Source organism: Rhinoderma darwinii, chromosome 4, assembly GCF_050947455.1.
Source record: "Rhinoderma darwinii isolate aRhiDar2 chromosome 4, aRhiDar2.hap1, whole genome shotgun sequence".
Lineage (NCBI taxonomy): Eukaryota > Metazoa > Chordata > Amphibia > Anura > Rhinodermatidae > Rhinoderma > Rhinoderma darwinii.
This window is the reverse complement of record NC_134690.1, coordinates 345171374-345195832: the sequence shown is the minus strand read 5'-3', so window position 1 is coordinate 345195832 and position 24459 is coordinate 345171374. Positions and strand designations below refer to the sequence as shown.

Here is a 24459-nt window from a genome sequence, read left to right as displayed (position 1 = left end):
TGAAAAACTTTGTCTGGTCCTATGTCACTTTTTTCTTGCCATCAAAATGGCGAAAACCTCAGCCAAACCCAGACGGACTGCCATTCACTGCTTGAATCTTTCACAGCATCATTGGTTCCATTATAAAAGGTTAGGCTGGATTCACACGAGCATGTTCGGTCCATAAAGGACGGAATGTATTTCGGCCGCAAGTCCCGGACCGAACACAGCGCAGGGAGCCGGGCTCCTAGCATCATAGTTATGTACGACGCTAGGAGTCCCTGCCTCTCTGCGGGACTGTCCCATACTGTAATCATGTTTTCAGTACAGGACAGCAGTTCCACAGAGAGGCAGGGACTCCTAGAATCGTACATAACTATGATGCTAGGAGCCCGTCTCCCTGCACTGTGTTCGGTCCGGGACTTGCGGCCTAAATACGTTCCGTCCTTTACGGACCGAACATGCTCGTGTGAACATAGCCCAAGTACAGGACTAAGTCTAGGTTACATTTTTGGCATCCTGACAGAACTAGAAATAAATATATGCAGCTATGAAGAGATTCAGGGTTAGTTTGGCCTCAGACCTAGGCAATCACAGCGGTTTCGATGATATTTTTGTTTTGTTGCGGTTCCAATAAATTTAAATTTTCAAGGAAAACCATATAATTAAAAACGTTTACATGCACGATACAGCACTGCACCATGGTGTTCCAGCATGTGAAGTCAGAACATTTTGTAGCACCGTATCTTAAAACACTTAGCACAGTTGAAGGAAAAACATTTCAACTGTACTACATCACTGCCATTCTTTGTGAACTTATTCTTAATGGACTTTTTCCGTTACACTAGAATATACAATTACTATCCAATCCATGGGACCTCCACCGATCTCTAGTACAAAGATGCTTCAGTACTAGGTAAAGCACAGTAGACACTTCAGATTTTTCCCTGCACAGCACCACACCCAACTTGGCACTGTGCAGGAACTGCAACTCTGCCCCATTCACTTATATGGCAATATATTGTAATATTCTGCACAGTGCCTGGTCAGCAGGGCACTGTACAAAGAAATAGCTGAAGGGGCCGTGGCCATTTTTCATATACCCGATTACGCAATTCTGATTTAATAGAGTAAAATCCTCTGTTCAGGATCCTCATCTCTTGGCAAGAGTGGAGAGGGCGAGAAAGCATATAGGGTGTATCTCAATCTTGAAGACCTGTTCTCTCTTGATTTGAATGAGCACTGTGTAATACGGAATATCCCCTGTGGTGGTGCTGCAGGGAAATTGAACACTTACTGCCGGGTTTCCCTACAGATTACTACTGATCGCTGGGAGTCTGAGCAGGGGGACACTTTATGATTAGCTTATTGTCAATGAGCCATTCTAACAAGTATGTATTATCCAGTGGACAACATTTTTTTACATTATTATTTACTTTCACACTACACAATAGAAAAATTAATTGATATATAAACACCAAAAAAAAAATCTATCATCCTGCTGGTATATGTTTGTTAAACATTGGCTGACTATACAGTTCATGATAATAAAAAAATGGAGCATCTGTCTAGTGTTGCCACTATGCTTTTGCGGTTTTTAAATTTGACATTTTGAGTATTTATATTTTTCATTATTTCAACATCTGAACCAACTATAACAAAATACATGATTTTACCAAACATTTATACAAAAATTTCTTCTCATTTGCAAAACGTATTACTCACAGTTCATCCAAACAGTCTGCTGGTTGCTTCAACCTGTGTCCCTGAAGTAAATAGTCATAGATTTCATGGTTCTGGACCCCTGGATACGGCGTCATCCCTCTGGTTGCAATTTCCCACATTGTGATACCAAACGCCCACTGTAGATAACAAACAGACGGATCCGGGTGATCTTTCCAGAAGAAATGAATGAATCGTTTCACGCTAAAAAGGTCAGATACCAGTATCCCACTCATGTTTAGGGCAAAGAGGATAGTTAATGGAAGAAGGTTTTGTAACAGAAGATTATGTAAGAGGACAATGGGGTCCACACGTGGTCCCAAACAAGAGGTCCTGTCTCCAATTAATAACATTCTGCAGTCTGACGCCAGCTTTGTATACAAAAATAATGTCAATGTCGTTGCAGCCAATACAGTGACTACACTTTTATTACTACCATAGGAAATGAACAGCAAAGAAACGTGATTTGTCAAACTTGGCCCAGTAATTCCCAGTAAGGCCCCATGCCCACTTCACTTTTTTTTCGTCAGGGTGCTATCCGTTGTTTTAACAAACAGCACCCCGACACATTCATTTCAATGGTGCCATGCACACTTCCGTTTTAACGTCAAAAATAGGACCTTTCCTACTCTTGCCAGTTTTTGATGGAACAGTCTCGGCATTTTCATTGATTTGGTCCGTGAAACAACGGACTGCACACGGAAGCCATCCGTATGCGGTCAGTGTTTCACGGAACTGTCATTAGCGGCTGTACAACGGCCTTAGGAAGTGTGCATGAGGCCTTAAGCATTTTGTCTCTAGTGATGGCTTTCCACACATCGTGACAGCCTTTGCCTGTACAATATTGACTAAGTTCAGGCAGTCATAAACAGCTGTAGTGCACTGCTGAGGCTCTGTACATCACAGGACGCTTGAAAAATCTCCGGAATTATATGCCCAACATATTGCCCCGACATGTAGCTGAATGGCAAAGATTTGGATAGGTCGCCAATTTACCCTACTATAAAAAAAAAATATTAAAGTGTGTACTTTTTTTGTGGGATCCCTTTGACACGTCAATATAGTGGGGAAAAAAAAGGTTTACGTTTTACCAGATGCAGCTCCACCCTCATAATAATATTGAGAATTTATTTGTATTTTGCCTTCATAATGTGTATGCTCGGATGTAAAGTTAATACATGTTTGAAATGATGTCATTTATTCTCCAAATTTGAAGACATAATGCATACTAAAATTGTGCATAAAATGAGATGACGAGAACACATTACTCACAATTGTTATACTGTACAGTAGTTCTCATTTGCTAAACAAGTAATATGAGACAACAAACCAATTGCATTATATTGTAACTTGCTGTACGCCGAAAGCCTCTCCTGAGCAGGAAATGATAGTTCAGTCTTAATATAGACGCAATTTATGAGTTTACAATTAGATACGAAATGCAAGAAGGGAAATAAGAAGATCTTAAAGAGACCCTGTCACAAGGTCATGTAAGTTGAACTGGCTTACTGACCTGAATAGCTCGGTCTCCCTCATTACAGTGCTGTTTCTTTTTTTTCCTAGACCTCCTCTTTGTTTTGTTGGCTCACTATATTCTAATTTGCTGTAGTTATTCAACAGGGCGTGAGCTACCCACAAGCTGCTTTGCGCTGATTGGACAGCATCATAGGCAGGGGAGCTAGCACCACCCCGTTGGATAACTACAGCAAATTAGCATATAGGGAGCCAACACAACAGTGGGCCATATCTTTGAATCGGGGGGTGTTTCAGGAAAAAATAGAAAAACAGTGCTGGTATCAGGGAGTCGGCGCTATTCAGGTCAATTCACCAGTTCAACTTATATGACCTAGTGACAGGTCCTGTTTAAATAATGGCAGATTACAAATTGTAGAATTAGACCTTGTAGAAATCAGTATATAAAAACTCACATGTAAAAATCTAACATTAAAAGAATAGTATGAGGAATAGCACTTAATTCATAGAAACAAGGATCCCCCAACTTTTGTTTGACGTGTTTTTGGCACGTTTTGTGCGCGCTTTTGGCAAGTTTTTTTAAAGCGTAATTAGGACTCCATTGACTATGGAAATTAGGCGTGTTTTCCTGCCCGGTTTACAGTCCAAATAATTGACCTGACACTTTTTTTTTAAACACGCTTGTAAAAAGACGCGTCGTATGCACTAATGGCGCGCTTTCCCATTGATCTCAATGATAAGCTTAAATCATGTATTTTTGGATGAGTTTCTCTGCGCATTTTACATGCCGAAAACTGGTCAAATACTCGCCATGTGAACAGGGCCTTATTTGAAATCAATAGCCCATCTGTATAATGCACTGATGAGCATCGTCCTCCAGAAGCGCCCATTGTAGTAAATCTCTTCTCTGTTTAGTAGGGAGACAGGAGCTCCAAAAAACGGTGTGAACGGGGCATTACTGAGCACAACTGATGCAAAAATAAAACCCATTGAAATCAATGATTTTTTGGATGGAAACGTTAACTTCTGTTCTTGTCGTCCTCTGACGGATACGCTAGAAGGGAAGCCATAACGCAGATGTGAACGCAGCCTTACTGTGCTGTGCTGGCATAGTTAAAAGAAGGCCATGGTCAAGTGATTTAAAGCATTTGTTCATCTGTAAAGAGTAGACCATTTTACATTTAGAATTAAAGGGTTTGTCTGGTTAGGACAACCCCATCACATATCAGAGATCCCTAACAATGAGCAGTGGGACTCCCTACAATTCGCGGCTATCGCCTGGGTAGATGACCCGCAAGGCCTTCCCTGAATGTAAACATTATGCCTTGTTCACACGGCACTCAAAAAAATACATGTTTTTGTAAAGTGCTTTTTAAATTGACGGAAACCAGACAGAAAGGAGCTTTCCGTTCCTTTTTTTAACATTGAAGTTGATGGATGATGGATACAAACGGATATGCCATCAGTTATGAATTATGTTTAACGGATCCGTTTTTTTCTGCACATGTGCAGACTAAAAATGAAAGCAAGAAAGATGAAAAGATAAAAACGGATCCGTTAGAAATGGAGTATGATGATGACAAACTGACACAAACTGATTTTTGACGGATACATTAAACAGACCCGTCAAAACAAACATATTTTACCTTCCGTTGCATTCAGTCTGGTATCAGTCAGTCTGTCGGTTTTTTAAAAAATGTCGACGCAGATGGGTTTTTAAGGCTTTGTTCACCAGAGGTTACTTGGTTAGGGACATCTGTTCAATTTCACACATCATTTTAATAATAAATACACTTAAAGAGGCTCTGTCACCAGATTTTGCAACCCCTATCTGCTATTGCAGCAGATCGGCGCTGCAATGTAGATTACAGTAACGTTTTTATTTTTAAAAAAACAAGCATTTTTGGCCAAGTTATGACCATTTTTATATTTATGTAAATGAGGCTTTCTAAAGTACAACTGGGCGTGTTTAAAGTAAAAGTCCAAGTGGGCGTGTATTATGTGTGTTACATCGGGGCGTGTATTGTGTGTGTTACATCGGGGCGTGTATTGTATGTGTAACATCTGGGCGTTTTTACTTCTTTTACTAGCTGGGCGTTGTGAATAGAAGTGAATGATGCTGACGAATCGGCATCATCCACTTCTCTACACAACGCCCAGCTTCTGGCAGTGCACAGACACAGCGTGTTCTCGAGAGATCACGCTGTGACGTCACTTCCTGCCCCAGGTCCTGCATCGTGTCGGACGAGCGAGGACACATCGGCACCAGGCGACACAGGCTACGTCGACTTACCTGCAAACGCCGATGCTGCTGCAGAATCAACTGTAGCCTCTGTCGCCTGGTGCCGATGTGTCCTCGCTCGTCCGACACGATGCAGGACCTGGGGCAGGAAGTGAGTGACGTCACAGCTGATTTCTCGAGAACACGCTGTGTCTTTGCACTGCCAGAAGCTGAGCGTTCTGAAGAGAAGTGGATGATACTTCTCGTCAGAACGCCCAGCTAGTAAAAGAAGTAAAAACGCCCCGATGTACATACACAATACACGCCCAGTTGTACTTTAGAAAGCCTCATTTACATAAATATAAAAATGGTCATAACTTGGCCAAAAATGCTCGTTTTAAAAAAAACAAAAAAACTTTACTCTTATCTACATTGCAGCGCCTATCTGCTGCAATAGGAGATAGGGGTTGCAAAATCTGGTGACAGAGTCTCTTTAAGAATCTCATAAGTAAAATAATTATGCTTGAACTCCAACTTGGGTTCCTTATGCATTTGTTTTATGCTCTTTATGTCTTTATACACCAGTATATTTGACAGCAAGAAGTGCAGTCTGTGTTGCTATTCTTGCCATCAAAAATGCCGGTAACCTGACAGACTCCATTATAAGTCAGCGGGATTTATCAGGATTCGTTTGAAAATGGATCGGTCAAAGCAGTCATGTTTGAGATTTAAGTAAGTGCAGTTTTTTTTGTATGTGTTACACAAATGATATATGCAGTTTATGCTATTCTAGATCTTACCACATCACTTTTCACAGTGTAGATGCGATCCGCAAGGCTCTCCACTGCAATCCATTTCACAGGCATCTTTGCAATACGTCCTTGACGGTAGTAATCACCACTATATATTTTTTTAGATAGGCCAAAATCAGCAACACACACAGTCATGTCATCCCTCAACCTAAAGAAATAAAAAAGATACAACACGTTTTAGTACAAACCATGTAATTTTTATTTTTAATGCAGATTGCAAAAATCAGTAAATGTGTTTTCCAGTTTCAGAAATCATCTGAGAACTAAAGAGCCAGGACTTGAGGCTGAAACATTTACCAAATGTCATCTAGCCTGGTTACTACGGGTATAGCATTTATCTGTTCTTACAACTTAATATAATCCCTCAAGTATATGTGTCACGGTTTGTATCATAAATGTATGGCTACATTGGGCGGTTGCTTTATGGTTAGTGTCGTTCTATCCACTTTTTACTTTAATTTTATGACTTTTTGTGTTTTTCTAATAAAGATGGTTTATTTGTAACAAATTGTAATTCTGTGTACCGCTCTGTACAATGTTTGGTAAATAACACCTACAATGGTCCATACATTGCAGCGAACTATCAGGACTAGATCGCTATGGGTTTTCAGACTCTCGTTTTAAAAAATATAATAACTTGTCATCCACTGACCGCGGACACAGTCCATTTCATTATATTATGCTCAGTGACCGCCAAAGACAGGAGAAAGTACTGAAGGATTCGACTTACATGCAGTTCCGCGCTGCCAGGTCTCTGTGTAGGAAGTTTTTACTGCTAAGATACTCCATTCCAGTAGCAATATCAGCCATAAACTTAATAAGGGTCTGTAGAGGCACATGCTAAAAACAAAAAATTGTATCCATAAATGTATATATATCCATAGTTTGAATAAAAAGTTTAGCAATCACATGCCAACTACAAGATTGAATTTGTGTACCAGGTACCTTTATATGATGATAAATGCCTTCCATGTATTGACCTTCATAAAATGCAATATGAATGGAGAGCGCAATGTGATCTTCCAAGAATTGTAAGCACCTCTAAAAACTGGAAGATCATATTACACAAGATCATCCAACCTATTGGAGTTCAACCTTAAGAAATCAGATGACAAGCAATGGTCTCATTGACCATTGGTATCATTATTTAGAAAAATTGATCAGTTTCCAGTGCCAACCTGCAGTGCCATTCCTCATAGTCAAGAATACTAGTGAAAGCCAGACATCTTAAGTGGTCAAAAAAGGCCACAGAGAGCGATTTATATAATGTGTCATCCATGTGAACAGATCTTTCCTTTACAGCAACATTGAAGGATGGAGAACCTGGATCTTTAGGTAGTTTTGTCAATCAAGAGTTTCTACATTCCAACTTCTCAAGAAAGAAAAGGTTTAGGGTGTGTGTACCAATACAGTGATTACAAAAGATACATTGTCTAGTAGGTAAATGGTCTTCTCCCAAGTCAATTAAACAGTTTAATATAATGATAGTGTTTACCTTGACAGTAAAGATCATCATGCAGATCATTGGACTTAAGTCGGCATTGAAGAACACACGCCGCAAGTATAACCTGTAAGTTCTCCCAAACGACTGCACATTACCAACTAAGTAAAAGACCATTGAAATGAGCATGTTGGTCACTACTGTCAGACAGGGCGAAACAATTATCTGACAGATCCTCATTAATATAATTATTTTCCGCATGATCAGATGGATATAAGGATATTCTTTGTACATGATCAGAAATTACATCATTTCTTTAACTTACTTGAGGTCCAGATCCTATTCTAGTGGAGAGAAGAAAACTGTGCAGATCCCCATACTGCATAAATGGTAATATGACCATGGGCTTTGGGGTTCTTCTAGGGCCCACTTCTAGACAGACACCTAAAATAGGAATATATATGCAGTAGAGTGAGACCTCAAACTTGAATCAGAGTGTCAGAGTATGGAGTTCATTACGATGAATAGAAATCAAACTACAAACAAAGAGGGGCAGATTTACTAATCCAAGTGCGCAAGAATTCAGGCTGAAATTGAGGAAAAAGTCTGGCGCATGACCATTTTGCGCTCTACTGATTTTAAGACCACTTGGATGGCTAGATCACATTTAGTGTCCCTTTGCTCCTTGGAAGTCTTAGCTTTTCCAGTACTTTACAGCAGTGTAACAAGTCACTACAGCTCAGAAGAACCACGTTGAACCTTATACAAAATTGGCAACTTATTTAGTGCCCTAGTAATGCTACTTATACTATATCGTGTGTAGTGGTCATTAAACCTTACCCAGCAACTTAATCACATTTGGGTGGTTGAAGTCTTTCATACACGCTGCCTCACTGAGGAATTCTTCTATTTCCCTTTGTGAAAAGTTGTCCACTGTGGAAAGGGAAACATAACGACGTCTATAGGTTAATATAACCTTATGCCAATACAGTGAAAAAAATCTATATAAACCAATAGGCACCTCTAAAAAAGAAAATCATTAAAAGGGGTTATCAGGGATGTAAACATTTTTTGGAAATGAAATAAATAAACCAAAAAAGCAATACTTACCTACCCTTGCCTTTGGTGATCCACTGCAGCCCCGGTGGTTGTTTACATGCAAGTCGCTTGTGACCGCTGCAGCCAATTAGAGGGATCAGCGGTCATATGTTGTATTTCTGGCATTATGGCAGAAATACTGTACGATTCGTTTTCAGGGAGCACCACTGAGCCCTGTGATTGGCTGCAGTGGTCACAGGCTACGTGCATGTGAACAACCACCGGGAAAGATGCCGGAGCGACAGCACTGGATCGCCAAGGGCAAGGATAGGCAAGTACCTCTTTTTTAGTTTATTTGTTTAATTTCTAGCCCCTAAATATCACATCCCAGATAACCCCTTTGTATTTTTAGATCATCAAGAGAAAATGAATTTGGATGTCATTGAGTTACATTCAGTTTCTGTTAACAAAGCAATAAAGTACACAAAGTGGCAGATTTACTAATGCGGTCTAACATTTAGACACTGTAAACTTAGACCAGCCAGTTAGAAGATGTGACTGGGCCTGAAAAGACCTTAACCCCTTCCCGCACCTTGACGTTAATGAACGTCAATGTGTGCAGTAACTTCGCGCACCTTGACGTTCACTAACGTCAGTGCTTTGACAGTTAACCGCCGCGCGGCGCTACACCGCAGCGGCGGTTAACTGTGCAGGGTGTCAGCCCTGCTCTCCCTGTTGCCGATCAGCGGCCTGTCGCCGCTGAAATCGGCAATTAACCCCTTCGATGCGGTGGTCGATTGCGATCCCCACATTGAAGAGGTTTACAGCGGATCGGCAGCCCCCCACATGTATTTGCGGGGGCTGGCGATCCTTCTCACGGCAACCAGAGGCCAGACAATGACCTCCGGGTTGCCATGTATGGAAGCCTCGGCGGATCAGCCTCCGGCCGTTCCTCCTCTGCTTCCTGTCAGTGTGACAGTTACGTCACAATGACAGTTAGAACACATTACACTACGTGTGTAGTGTAATGTGTTCCAGCAGCGATCAGAGCTGCCAGTCTAAGTGTCCCCTAGTGGGACAAGTAAAAAAAGTAAAAAAAAGATAATAAAAATGTTTTGAAAAAGTGTAAAAATAAAAGTTAGAAGTGACAAACAAATAATGCTTTTTTTCCTATAATAAGTCTTTTATTATAGGAAAAAAATTAACACGATAAAAAAAGTACACATATTTGGTATCACCGCGTTCGTAACGACCCCGACTATAAAACTGTAATATTATTTTTCCCGCACGGTGAACACCGCGAAAAAAATAAACGAAAAACAGTGCCCGAATCACAATTTTTTGGTTACCACCCCTCCCAAAATCGACAATAAAAAGTGATCAAAAAGTCGCATGTACGCCAAAATGGTACCAATACAAACTACAACCCGTCCCGCAAAAAACAAGCCCTTACACCGCATTTTTGACTGAAAAATAAAAAAAGTTATCGCTCTCAGAATATGGTGACACAGAAAATAAATTATTTTATAAATAAGTGATTTTATTGCACAAACGCTGCAAAACATCAAAAAGTTATATACGTATGGTATCGCTGTAATCGTATCGACCCGCAGTATAAAATATAATGGTAATTTATAGCCCAGGGTGAACGCCATAAAAAACAGTTTCAGAATTGATGGTTTTTGGTCACCTTGCTTGCCAAAAAATTGAATAAAACGTGATCAAAAAAATTTCTAGTACCCCAAAATGGTACCAATGAAAACTACAGATTGTCCCGCAAAGAATAAACCCTCACCCAGCTCCGGTGGAAAAAAAATAAAACCGTTCTGGCTCTCAGAATATGGCGATGCAAAATGTGCAGTGTTCCAAAAGCAGATAAGATCGGGCGCCTTTTATCAGTGCGACACCGGCCACATATCTGCGGATTATTATTTATTTACTGCATTATTATACCCTCTTATTATACCCTGATGTACCCCGCACAGATAACATGTACCCTGATGTACTCCGCACAGATAACATGTACCCTGATGTACCCCGCACAGATTACATATGCCCCCACATTATATATTGAGACACCAGTAAAACCCCAAACAGAACTACTACCAAGCTACATCTGCGCCCCAAAAGCCAAATGCTGCTCCCTCCCTTCTGAGCCCTGCAGCGTGCCCAAACACCAGTTTACGCCCATAGATATGGCATCGCCATACCCAGGAGAACCCGCTTAATATTTTATGAGGTATTCGTCTTCAGTGGCACAAACTGGGCATAACATGTAGTGCACTAAAATGGCATATGAGTGGAAAATTGTAATTTTTACTCTGCACCATCCGCTGCACATTAACCCCTGCGCGCACCACAACATAGCATGTCGTAGTGTGGGGGGGGGGGGTGATGCATGGAGCGTCTCACGTGAAAAATAAAGCATTTAAAACGGCAAAATCACTGTTTTTTGGTCACCTTGGCTCTACCTAAAAATGTAATAAAAAGTGCTCAAAAAGTTGTATGTACCAAAAAATGGTACCAATAAAAACGACCGCTCGTCCCTCAATAAATAAGCCCTCATACCGCTCTATTGACTGAAAAATAAAAAAGTTGTGGCTCTTGGAAAGCGGGGAGGAAAAAACTAAAAAGGAAAAGAAAAAAATGGATCAGTCCAGAAAGGGTTAATTACTTTCTAATGAAAAACCATTTATGCCCACACGTGGGGTATTGCCGTACTCGGGAGAAATTGCTTTACAAATGTTGGGCAGCATTTTCTCCTTTATCCTTTGTGAAATTGAAAAAATACAACATTTTAGTGGAAGAAATGTTGATATTCATTTTCACGGCCTAATTCTAATAAATCCTGCAAAAGACTTGTGGGGTCTAAATGCCCACTATATCCCTAGATAGATTCTTTAAGTGGTGTAATTTCCACTTTTGGGGGGTTCCACTGTTTGGCCTCTCAGGGGCTTTGCAAATGCAACATGGCACCCAAAAACCATTTCAGCTAAATTTGATCTCCAAAAGACAAATAGCGCTCCTTCCCTTCTAAGCTCTGCTGTGGGTCCAAACAGCCGTTTATTACCACATATGGCATATTTCCGTAATCGGGAGAAATTGTTTTACAAATGTTGGGGTGCTTTTTCTCCTTTATTCCTTGTAAAAATTAAAAATGGCTACCTTTTTTCAGAAAAAAAGTAGATTTTTACCTTTACAGAATAATTCCAATGAATTCAGCAAAACAACTGTGGCATCAAAATGCTAACTTTACCCCTAGAAAAATTCCTTGATGAGTGTAGTTTCCAAAATGGGGTCACTTTCCGGGGGTTTCCACTATTTTGTTCCCTCCAGTGCAATTCAAACGCGACACGGCACTGAAAACTATTCCAGCAAAATCAGAATTTCAAAATCCAAATGGTGCTCCTTTCCTTCTGAGTCCTGCTGTGGGTCCAAACTGCAGTTTATTACCACATATGGGGTATTGCTGTAATTGGGAGAAATTGCTTTACATATGTTGGGGTGTTTTTTCTCTTTTATTCCTTGAAAAAATAAAAAAATTCTACGTTTTTTTCAGAAAAAAAAGTAGATTTTCATCTTCACATACTAATTCAAATACATTTTGCAAAAAAACTGTGGGTTCAAAATGCTAACTATACCCATAGATAAATTCCTTGAGGGGTGTAGTTTCCAAAATGAGGTCACTTTTGGGGGTTTTTATTGTTTTGGCCCCACAAGACCTCTTCAAACCTGACATGGTACCTAAAATATATGCTAAAAAAAAGGAGGCCCCAAAATCCACTAGGTGCTTCTTTGCTTCTGAGGCCGGTGCTTCAGTCCATTACTGCACTAGGGCTACATGTGGGATATTTCTAAAAACTGCAGAATCTGGGCAATAAATAATAAGTTCCATTTCTCGGGTAAAAACTTCTGTGGTATAGAATTTTTTTTATTACAAATGAATTTTGTAAAAAAAAAATGACATTTGTAACTTTCACCTCTACTTTGCTTTAATTCCTGTGAAACGCCTAAAGGGTTAAAACACTTTCTGAATGCTGTTTTGAATACTTTGAGGGGTGCAGTTTTCAAAATGGGGTGATTTATGGGGACTTTCTAATAAAGAAGACCCTCAAAGCCACTTCAGAACTGAACTGGCCCCTGTAAAAATCGGCTTTTGAAATTTTCTTGAAAATATGAGAAATCGCTGCTAAAGTTCTAAGTCTTGTAACGTCCTAGAAAAATAAAAGAATGTTCAAAAAACGATGCCAAACTAAAGTAGACATATGGGGGATGTTAACTAGTAACTATTTTGTGTGGTATTACTATCTGTTTTACAAGCAGATACATTTAAATTTAGAAAAATGCTAATTTTTGCAAATTTTCTTCAAATTTTGGTGTTTTTTACAAATAAATATTGAATTTATCGACCAAATTTTTTCCGTAACATAAAGTACAATATGTCACGAGAAAACAATCTCAGAATCACTTTGATAGGCAAAAGCATTCCGGAGTTATCACCACAAAAAGGGACACATGTCAGATTTGAAAAATCGGCTTCGTCCTGAAGGCTAAAACAGGCTCAGTCCTGAAGGGGTTAATGACCAGCTCAATTTTTCTGTTTTTGCCTCTCTGCGTTTCAGCAGCTATAACTTTTTTATTTTTTCATTGACGTGGCTGTATGAGGTCTTGTTTTATGTGAGAGAAATAGTATTTTTTTTCCCCACAGTTTGGGGGTAAAACATTTTTTTTTCACGCCGTGAATATAGGAAAAAGCGATTCTCGGAATAGTTTTTTTGGTTTCTTTTTTATCCCGTTCACGTTTCACGCTAAATAACCCTTTAGATTAATTCTTCAGGTTATTACGGTTGTGTAGATACCTAATATGTGTAGGTTTTTTGTTTTTATTTCGTGTAGGGGCAATAAAATGTATTTAATGCAAAATAAAGACTCTTTTTGGGACTTTTTTTTATTTATTTATTTATTTATTTGTTTTGTTACTTTTTTTTTTTTAATCCCATCAAAGGATAACTTTATTTGTAACTTTATTTTTTACTTGTAATGTATTAGCATACTTCTGTACGCTAATACATTACACTGTGTCACTATGACACAGGCTGCTGATCGGGCAGCACATAGTGTGCCCGAACAGCAGGCAAACGGAACAGACAGCCCTGGGGTCCTTTGTAGGTCCCTAGGGCTGACTGCAGAGGGATTCCCCATTGTTTGATCGCATCACTGGAATCCCGGTGATGCGATCAAAGAGGGGAATTCCCTTTGATCATGCCGCGGTCACGGACTGCGGTAATCAAAGGGTTAAACAGCTGGGGTCCGAATGTTTGCCGACCCCAGCTGTGTTCAGGAGGCTGCTCTAAGATCGGGAGCTGTTAGTTACAGCTCCTGCTTAGAGGAGGAGTGCTCACACGAGCGCTCATCAGCCTCATCAACAGCGACGCCAAAAGACGTCTCTGTAGACTAAGCACCCGCACCGCCTGACGTCAAAAGACAGTGGGCGGTCGGGAAGGAGTTAAAGTGGCGCTCGCTGTATGATAAATTTGGTCAATCTTGCTATACATGTTAGACACTTTTCCTTATACCACCACCTGGTTGACTTAGTTTACATCTAATTTATTCACATCTTTTAAGCCACGCCCTTTCCACTACGCCACATCCAGTTTTCTAGATCTTTTTGAAAAGTGTATAGTGAGGCGTAAGCATCGGTTCTTTTTGGCGCAAATGAATAATACATTTGTCTAAATTGATTTGCACCAAAGAGAAAGGTATAACTTAGGCCAAAATTCTGCTGCTTCAACAAAAGTAAATCTGCCCCAATATATGTAAAACTGCCTATTGGCATTCTTAACACAGGGGCGTAGCTACAGGGGGGGAGCAGGCGGGGAATTTGCCCCGGGCACAACTTAGAGGGGGGCGCCAGAGCCACACCCTCCTGTACTATAATTGTACCTGCGTCTATAGGACACAGGTACAATTAGAAGCAATGAATGGCCGGGTACATTCCGTGCCCGGCCATTCAGCACCTTTGTAAGATTAAAGCGGCGCGATACTTTGCGCCGCTTGGGTCGTTTAAAGGTGATGAATGACAGGGAAATTCTTTCTGCCCAGCCAATCAGCGCCTTTCATAGTCGTTCAACCCCAGGAGACCTGCGCAGCAGAGAGCAGGTCTCCATTGCTGCCAGCCGGTGTGGGAACGGGATTAAGGGGAGTTTGAATAGTTTGTTATTTCATTGTAATAAAAAAAGTGTGTGACTTTATCTACAGGGGGGGCTTTATCTATATCGGGGTGGCTCTATCTACAAGGGGGGCTATATACTGGGGTGGGATATCCATGGAGCACTATATACAGGGGTGGGCTATATCTACAGGGGGGCAATATACAGGGGTGGGCTATCTGTGGAGCACTATATACAGGGGTGGACTATATGTGGAGCACTATATACAGGGGTGGGCTATATCTACAGGGAGGCTATATACAGGGGTGGGCTATATATGGAGCACTATATACAGGGGTGGACTATATGTGGAGCACTATATAGAGGGGTGGGCTATATATACAGGGGGCTATATACAGGGGCGGGCTATCTGTGGAGCACTATAGGAGGAGCTATTTGTTGGACACTATATACAGGAGTGGGCTATATGGGGCACTGTGTGTGTGTGTGTGTGTGTGTGTGTGTGTGTGTGTGTGTGTGAGACACAGTGTGTGGTGTATGGTACGCTATTATATTTAGGGGTGTAGTGTGTGGTATAAGGAGAATTTTAACTTTGTTTATAGGTGTAGAAATGTTGGAAAAGTGAGAAGCTGAAGACATCTGAGCGGCAAACTGCAGAAATGGGCTGTGACCAGGAGAAGTCATCATAGAGGTCTGGACCGGATGGAGAAAAAGAACTAGAATCTGAGACGTCACCGGTGAGTCACTTAATGTAAATGTTTATTCTGCCTCTAATCGTTAATGTAGTCACTGTATGATCTACAGCGAGATGATGGGTGGTATGATAAGATTTTTTTTTTATGTAACAGCATCTCCCAGCATGTCCTTACCATTGTTCGGGCCATGCTGGGAGCTATAGTTTTACGCCGTACATACCTATATGGCAGTGGTTGCACTAAATTGAGCTGTATTTGTGCTGGCGTTGTTTTTATGTAATGAGCTTGGTTCTGGTGCTGTATATATGTACTGAGCTTGGTTCTGGTGTTGTGTATAGAACTATATTGCTTGTAAAATGTACAAATGTTTTTATGCTCGAGTTACATAAAAATAAATGTTGAAAAGAAATGAAACGTCATTGATTGGTAGAGAAAACAAACACGGCGAGGGGGAAGGAGATGTTGGGAAAGAGGTTGGGGGGGGCGCCAAACTGAATCTTTGCCCCGGGTGCTGGAGAACCTAGCTACGCCTCTGCTTAACAGCAAAAGGAAGTCCCCTTACACTTCATGGTTTTCACAGCTACTTTATGAGCGGTGTCATCAGGATATCGCAGCTCTCCCTCCATCACAGATCCAAATTCACCTAAGCAACCAAAGATAAAAATAAAAATCAATATTATTGTATTTGACATATGGATCGTCAATCTACTTTCAAAATATGCAACACAACATGCAACATAACACAGCCTTCATGAGCTTCCGCATATAATACAGTATATTTATATGTAGATAGTATATGCTTCCCAACTATAAAAACGGAAATACAAATAGTTTTAGTAAAATATATATAATACAAATATAAAAAGTAATGGGTTCATAGAAAAACTGTAAAGGGGCTCCCACTTGGTATTACCACTTTCAGCATCAAGGATTATTAAGTAAAAAGCTATGATGCTTTTAAGGGTTTAAGCAGTATTGTGGCTCTGTTTTGTACAGAGATGTAATAAAGCTGCCAAAAGGTACATAGGGCCTCTACTTTTACAGATTTACATATAGATGTTTTTTTCTATTGGATTCCGTATTAAAAAATGATGGCATTTTCCTTCAGACTCTGTATGTACAGAGGTATTCTCACCCAGAAGCATTACTCCTAGGGGAAAATATATCCGTACAACCAGCACCCAACGGAACCTGTATGGCAGTGCACAGACACAATGGGGCTTTATGGCCTCCAAGCCTTGCCGCACAGGCTCTGTGTCAATTTGCATGAGCTCTAAGGGTTGTGTGTTGGATGTTCTGTTTTGTCAACTGGTGGAAAAGGTAGAAGGCCAGACTCTTCAGGTGCTGGAAAAAGCAGATACTGTATAGAGCCTAAATTAAGTTGGAGCCAGGGGGAGCGAGACTGGCCTAGTGCAGGTAGAGTATAAGAGCAACTTTCTGGAGTGTGTGTGGTGCGGAAAAACCTCAGGGAGTGGAGGAATAGTAAAAGGACAGAGCATACTAAGCGTATCCATTTTATCACAATATCCCAGATCTAAATATGGTGCTGGCATTGGTCATGGTTTGCATGGTAGTGGCCAGCTCTGTGTCGATCACTATGGCAGAGACTCACAACCAAACTCTGCGTGACTTTTATGTAACATTTGCGGTGATCTGTGCAGTCACTAAAGATTTGTCCTATTTTATTAGGGAAGTACTGTGTCCACCCCAAGAAGATTAGGAGAATAGTCAGCTATCCACTTGTTACATGCTTTAATATACATAATGTATAATAGTTTTGTTTGTGAACCTTCTACCATGTATTTGTCTTTTGTATTATTTTTGTATCAGTGGAATATTAGTTTTCTTACTGATACAAAGGTTTTTCTAGTAATTCTATCCAATCACAAAAAAAGTTTAAAAAAAGAGCTCAAAATTGGTAACATGGTACAAAACATCATATATCTAAGGCCAGCTTAAACAAAGGGAAAACAGTCATGATTTCAGATGTTTTAAACCCCTGGTTGTAAGAAACTCCTAAATGACAAGTTACGATACCTACCCTCTCCCAGCACCTTGCCAAGGGATAGCAGGCTCCTTTCAACCATCACATCTTCCAACTTCTGTTGCAGATCTTCACTAATCCCCAAAGTGCTCACTAAAAGCAGAAAACAACCCAAATTTTAAAATAAAAAACGTTTTTCTCGCTGTAAGGCAACCTAACAGCAATGCAAAAGTGCGATAAAATATTAGTTTATACCAACAGGTGGCAGTCTTTCAACAACGTGTTTAATTCTCAGGTTACATACAAATGTCATCCACTGAACACTTGCACAAAAACGCCAATACACACATTCCAGTGCAGTGAGGATTTGCCAACTTACATGTCACTTCAATGCCTTTCCTGTTATAGGACTTCTTCACCTTGTAAACTACGATATCAGAATCATCCGAGCTGACAAACGCATGCCTGGGTAAAGGGAATAAAATATTGACAAATAGGTCATGCCGAAATCCTGCTAATAGGTCATAAACCTCCCTAGCACCCTTTTTCCACAGTGCTTCATGTCTGTTATATATTCATAGTGTAGGTCTCATTCACATTTGCTGTGGTATTTTCAGGCACATAGTACTATGGTTCATTTATTATAGTTTTACAACGTAATACTATTGTAGTATGTACAGAAGGTAGTCTTCACACAAAATAGAAAATCCAATGCAGAGGCGTAATTTAAAGCTTCTGGGCCCCAATGCAAAATCTAGACTGTCGACCCCACCTACCATAGATCATTTATATTGCTGGTGTCTTCTTATACGGCTGAGGGGCTATTGGGGCCCCTCAGGCTCCAGGGCCCGGGTGCGACTGCTACCTCTGCATTCCCCATAGCTACGCCCCTGATCCAATGCATTTTGAAATACCTCCCATCACTTACTATTGAGTCCTAATAATTCCTGGTTATATTTTAGCAGCTGTGTATCTGCTTTTTTCCAGAACAACAGGGAATGTTTTTGAAGGTATTTCGACATTATCACAAATTTGTGACATAAGGTAGTTATTGAGATTTTTAGCATAAAAGTTGGAGCCTTGCAAATAATTTCTTTTTACCAGTGTGGATAACTTGGCACCCAGAGCTGCTGGTGATGGAGGCGATGGCATGCACGTATCTTTTGTTTCAATACGTTAATCTACTATTTCAGTGTCTTAATTGCGTACTTTTAGGTTCCTTTTATTCCAACACATGTAGTTCTCTTGTCTGGTTGCTCCACAAACCAACTGCATACAGTAATCATATCCTCCAATTGTACCAGTGGTTTTGGTGGTAAAGTGCTGCATTTTCTTTTTAATTCAGATGAATTGATCAGTTGAATTAAAAAAACAAAAAACATACAAAACAGAGAAGTAGTTGCGACCATTTGGTCAGGACTGCTGCCTGGCTCCTTTTAATGTAATTGTCACTATTTGGAATGTGTGGATTGCAATATGAAGGGTTATCAAACTTTGGGCTATTTAGTTTAGAGAAAAAAACAAACGTACAATGTACATATATATTAATGGACAGTACAGAGATCTTTCTAATACTTCTAATATTTTTACACCTAGGCATGTAATAATGACAAGGGGGCATTCTCTATGTCTAGAGGGAAAAAGGTTTCACCGCAATCACAGACGAGGATTCTTTACTGTAAGAGCAGTGAGACTATGGAACTCTCTGCCACAGGATATTGTGATGGTTGATTCTTTGAGCAAGTTCAAGTAGGGCCAGGACGCCTTTCTTGAAAAATATAATATTACAAGTTATGAGTACTAGATTCTGGAGATGGGATGTTGATCCAGGGATTTATTCAGATTTCCCGCAATTGTCATCTGCCTCATAAGGGTTTTTAACTTCCTCTTGATCAACATGGTAGGATCATGGGTTGGACTTGATGGACCTGTAACTTTTTTTTAACCTTATAAACTAGGACATCAACATTAGTTGTGCTGCACATCAGATGCTGGGGAGCCCAGCCAACGAGATACGCTGAGTTCTGGGATACATGTATGGCAGACACTATAATAGGGGATTCTCTTGCACTGTATAGGGACATCTGTGGCAAGCACCCTTGGGGCATCTCAATCTGGCATACACTATTGCTCATGTTTAGAAACATTGGGGTTAAAAGAAAATTTGTGCTAGAGCGTATGAGTAATGGTTTGCATTTCCTGAACTGATGAGAACAAACAAGTCTGAAACCATTAAATTAAAGTTGGATCAAAAGGCTCTATAACGTTAAGCCATATCTGTGTTACATAACAGTTATACATCTCTCTATCTATTCGGTTATTGTGCTGCTCCAGTGTGTCGGAAGCTTCAGAAAATAGGATCCCATGGTTGAGCAGATGCACACAAGCCTATGATCACCAAGAACAAGGCCAAGCATTAGCTGAAGTGGTGTAAAGCACATCGCCACTGGATTCTGGAGCAGTGGAAACGTGTTCTCTCAAGTCATGAATCAGGTTTCACTATCTGACAGTCTGATGGAAGAATCTTAGTTTGGTGGATGCCAAGGGAACGCTACCTATCAGAATGCATATTGCCTGCTGTAAAATTTGGTTGAGGAAGGATAATGGTCTGGGGCTGTTTTTCCGGGTTTGGGCTATGTCCATTATTTCCAGTGAAGAGTAATGTTAATGCTACAGCATACAACAAAATTTACGACAATTGTATGTTTCCAATTTTGTAGACGTTTGGGAAGGCCCTTTCCTATTCCAGCATGACTGTGCCTGGTCTACAAAGCGAGTCTATAAAGACATGGTTTGAAAAGTTTGGTGTGGAGGAACTCTAGTAGCATGCACAGATCCTTGAGCTTAACCCCATCAAACACTTTTGGGATGAATTGGAACGCCAATAGAGGGCCAGTCCTTGTTCAATATTAGTGCCCGACTTCAGATATGCTCTTTTGGATAAATTCCTACAGAAAGCCTACCCATAAAAGTGGAGGCTGTTATAGCCGCAATAGGGGCCCAACTCCCTATTAACGCCCATGGTTTTGGAATGAGATGTTCAACAAGCTCATATAGGTGTGATGGTCAGGTACAGATGTCCACATATTTTTGGCCATATAGTATAGATCACTGTAAACCACCACTTCAAGAATTACTAATAACTGGAGTGCAGCTGAAATCACTTAACATTGGTTTGATGGGAAAAAATAAATGAACACATCCTCTATTCACATAGAAGTAACTACTTATTTAAGAAATCACTCAACAGGACTTCCACCGGGCAGGGAGACACCCAGCAAAAGGATGTGACGTTTAACTCCATCATACGTAGCTCCACAACCTGCTGATATCACGTACTCCCAGGGGATGATGGAATCAGAATGACATTCTTTGTACGTGCTCGATTTCCATGTGTTTGAACTCAAGGTCTTGCCGTGTTAATAATGTCACAAGAATAACAAAGCAGAAACCATTGTCTACAACATCATACTGATAAAATGAGCTTTCCTCAACAGATGGGGGTTTACATACTTTAACATATAAATCATTATGTATTTCTATTTATCACTATTGGGCTCAAAGTAGGAATCACGTCACTCAAATGGAACTCCAAAAATGTCATCAATTCTCATTATACGGAAATTTCTGCTTATGGGAAATCCCATTGACATTCTCATACTTAGGGAAAGACTGAATCACGGCTGAAAAAGTCAGTAGGACGTACGTAATCAATACAGTCTTTCAGCCTCTGGATGTAAACAATATTTCTATTTACTGACAGTAAGCAGATATCTTGAAAAAGTAGAGGAAGTGAAGCAAAATGTAAAACCCCTTTAAAACGTACCTACAATTATATAGAAAAACAATCAGTGCAGGATTTTGCAAACTATTATTTTTATCTATATAGCCCATACCTGTGCGGTAGGAGACAGAGTGTTCTGCTCTATTTCCCAGCCCCCCATGTCTAGTACGGGATCCAGCACTGTAGAATGTAATGTGATCCCACAATGCTGGCTCCGGTATTAGAGATGGGAGCCTAGGAGACAGAACACCCCTATAGTCTCCGAGTCCTACTGCAAAGTTATGAACAGACCACGGCCAGTCCGTGTTGCTATTTAGTATCAGAATCCACTAAACATATAGAAAAACTATTCTTTTTTAAGTCCTGCACTATAATCGTTTTTCTATATAATTGGACGTACACTTTAAACACATTACAGACTATCGACCAATGTACCATGTCCCATAAAGTGAAGCTCTACCACTACGCAGTGGATATCCACCATATTGATTTTGGTGAGCTGATCGGGATGCAATAGAGCTTGTTTATTAGTAAAACGCAAAACTCATGCTTCAATAGACTCTTCTGAAAGCCACAACTTGGTGTCTACTGAGGGAACATTTCTGGTAGTAATGTTATATTGAAGAATTACCAGTCATGTAATTTTCTAACGTGTTCTATAGAGAATATAGAAAAGGTAGAGCCTCTACTTTCATTTTTCATCATACAGTGTTATCCATGATTTAACTTCGGATATTTCATATGATATGAAAACCATGTAACATTAATCAATTTACTCACCCAAACTCGATCTCCTTTTTCCTACTTATGAATTTAACTACTCCATAGATGAGAAGGAGAAAGATCATTAAGCCACAGATAAAGCCAAGTAATATCATGTAGGGGCTGACGTGTCCAGAAGCGGGAGTTGAGGATGTTGCAGATGCTAAGGATTCTGAAATAGAAATACATGTGACAATCAGAATAAATGTATATAAATGGAGGCTTGCATTGTGTTCATTAAACTTTTCACACCAAAAACAGATTTACTGGTAACTTATTCATCGATATGGTTTATTATTGGAAACCCACTACATATCTGTTCACCACAATGCCAAACACCACTGTAAGGAATGTTCCACTTTTGGACATTCACTCTTTACAACATTTGCCACTATGCAGAACCTTCGTGATTAAGTAGTTTAGACTCCGAGGTCTTGCCATTTACTTTGGGGGACCCTTTAGGGCCCTGACAGCAAAAACAAAAGCATACAAAAAAAAAAAAGATGCATCATCCTCCACATGCTTCCACTCCTTGTGGTACAGTTGGCTCATACAACTACACATTATCAGTTATAAACACATAAAAAAAGCTCTTACCATCACTTGGAATAACAACTTGGACTGCTTGGCTGTATGGTCCAACACCTCCCACTGTTTGGCAAGCGACGAATACTGTGCAAGTAGCATTAGTAAGTTTGATAGGAATGATAATAGCAGTTGTATTGGAGTGCTCAATTTTGGATATATTCTGTAAAAACACAACAGAAAAGACTGAAACGTGTACAATCAGAATGGCTTTGATCATCTTCTACAAATGATATACAGTAGTACAAGGGAAGGTGAGAATTTTTGCTCTCCTATGATCCAGGTAGTAAATATGAGTTGGAGTTGATAGCTTTGGGTAATTTGTGGGTGAGGTTCAGGAACAGGGTTGTGGGTGTCCTTTTCAGTGTGCCACCCCAAATTCTCCTACATGGTAGGAGACTGCTTCAGGTCGTAAGCAAGGGTCTTATACAAAATAATTATTTTCTCCTCATTGCCCATACTTGTATATGTGCTATGATAACTACGATTATCCCTACTCTCTTCTCTGCACGATGTGCTTTCTATTTTCATCTCAGACCTTCTTCTTTGCTTAAATAAAAGTTACATTTTAGGCTCAATTAATTATTTAGGTGCATATATATATATATATATATATATATATATATATATATATATATATATATTTAATAGGAAGAATAAGAAATGTTTTAGGCCAGTGGTAATAAAAAGCTATAACAAAGTATAGTAAATATATATATATATATATATATATGTAAATATAAATAGTCACACAAAATAACACAAAAACAAGTTTATTCAAAATTAGCTCACTACATAAACTTTTTAAACCGTAAATCATGCTGGACCTAACTCATAGGGAGTTGCCACAAGATTCAGACCCCTTCATCCCATTTTTTGGCTATCTTGTACCCATGTCGCACCCATGCTTATGGTACGTTTTCTTTGCATGTGAACTAGCTATATATGCTGAGGGATTTAGGTAGTCTTGGGGGTGTTTTCTATTTGACTGCGTATCAGGGTGGCAACCCCTATGAAATAGGTCCAGCATGATTTGCAGTTTTAAATGTTTTTAAATATGCTTACGTAGTGTGCTAATTTCTGAGAAACTTATTTTTGTGTTATTTAGAGTGACTATTTAGTCTTCTTGCCATTTACATACCCATAAATGTGTTGTCTTGTTATATTAAAGTTTTCATGGTATGTGACAATATATATGCGGTGCCCGCCGGGGATCATTAGTTATATACTAAATATTGACATGGGAGAATGTTTCATACAGTTATTAGCAGATGATGTAGTCATTACAAATAATATAATATTGATTCAGCTTTATTTTAGTCATAAAAGTAAAATAAGGCTATAATAAATAAATCAATCTTTGTTGAATATCATGTAGAGTTATACTTTTACAGTGTATATTCACCTTGAAGCACCATTTTACCTATAGAATAAATCTACATAAAAGGTTGGGAAACTTTGTAAATACTTTATTTATCTTGTAACGTTCCGGAGTTCTATTCTGGAGACTCAAAACCACAACAGAACTTTATTCCAAGACAAAGTAGAAAAAAAAAAGAGAGGAGTCTCATGTCTAGAATCCGATTTTGTAGAGTGTTTTGCAATATCATTAGTTCCTTCCTATTACATGTCAATGCCCTTTTTATCGAAGGACAAAGTAGCTGCAGTGATCTGTGCAATTTCTACTTCTACATCAGCAAATTGTATGTCATGCCTTACTAACAGGGATTTCAGCCGTTTAGGACACTGCAAACCAAATGTTCTGTTTTTTTGTTTTTTTTTTTGTCAGTCAA

At 39.7% G+C, this 24459-nt stretch overlaps 1 protein-coding gene across 2 annotated transcripts in view; it reads right to left on the bottom strand.

Moving 5' to 3' along the window:
- MERTK (MER proto-oncogene, tyrosine kinase) overlaps positions 1–24459 on the bottom strand; it is a 130766-nt gene that overhangs the window by 2667 nt on the left and 103640 nt on the right. For both annotated transcript variants that reach the window (XM_075862899.1, XM_075862898.1), the window contains exons 9-18: positions 22679–22829; positions 22100–22253; positions 17915–18000; positions 17593–17688; positions 16114–16194; positions 8489–8581; positions 7974–8092; positions 6938–7047; positions 6196–6355; positions 1705–1841 (exon numbers count right to left, since the gene is read on the bottom strand). In XM_075862899.1, coding sequence (XP_075719014.1) covers positions 1705–1841; positions 6196–6355; positions 6938–7047; positions 7974–8092; positions 8489–8581; positions 16114–16194; positions 17593–17688; positions 17915–18000; positions 22100–22253; positions 22679–22829 — 1187 coding nt within the window. The remainder of the gene's footprint in view (positions 1–1704; positions 1842–6195; positions 6356–6937; positions 7048–7973; positions 8093–8488; positions 8582–16113; positions 16195–17592; positions 17689–17914; positions 18001–22099; positions 22254–22678; positions 22830–24459) is intronic.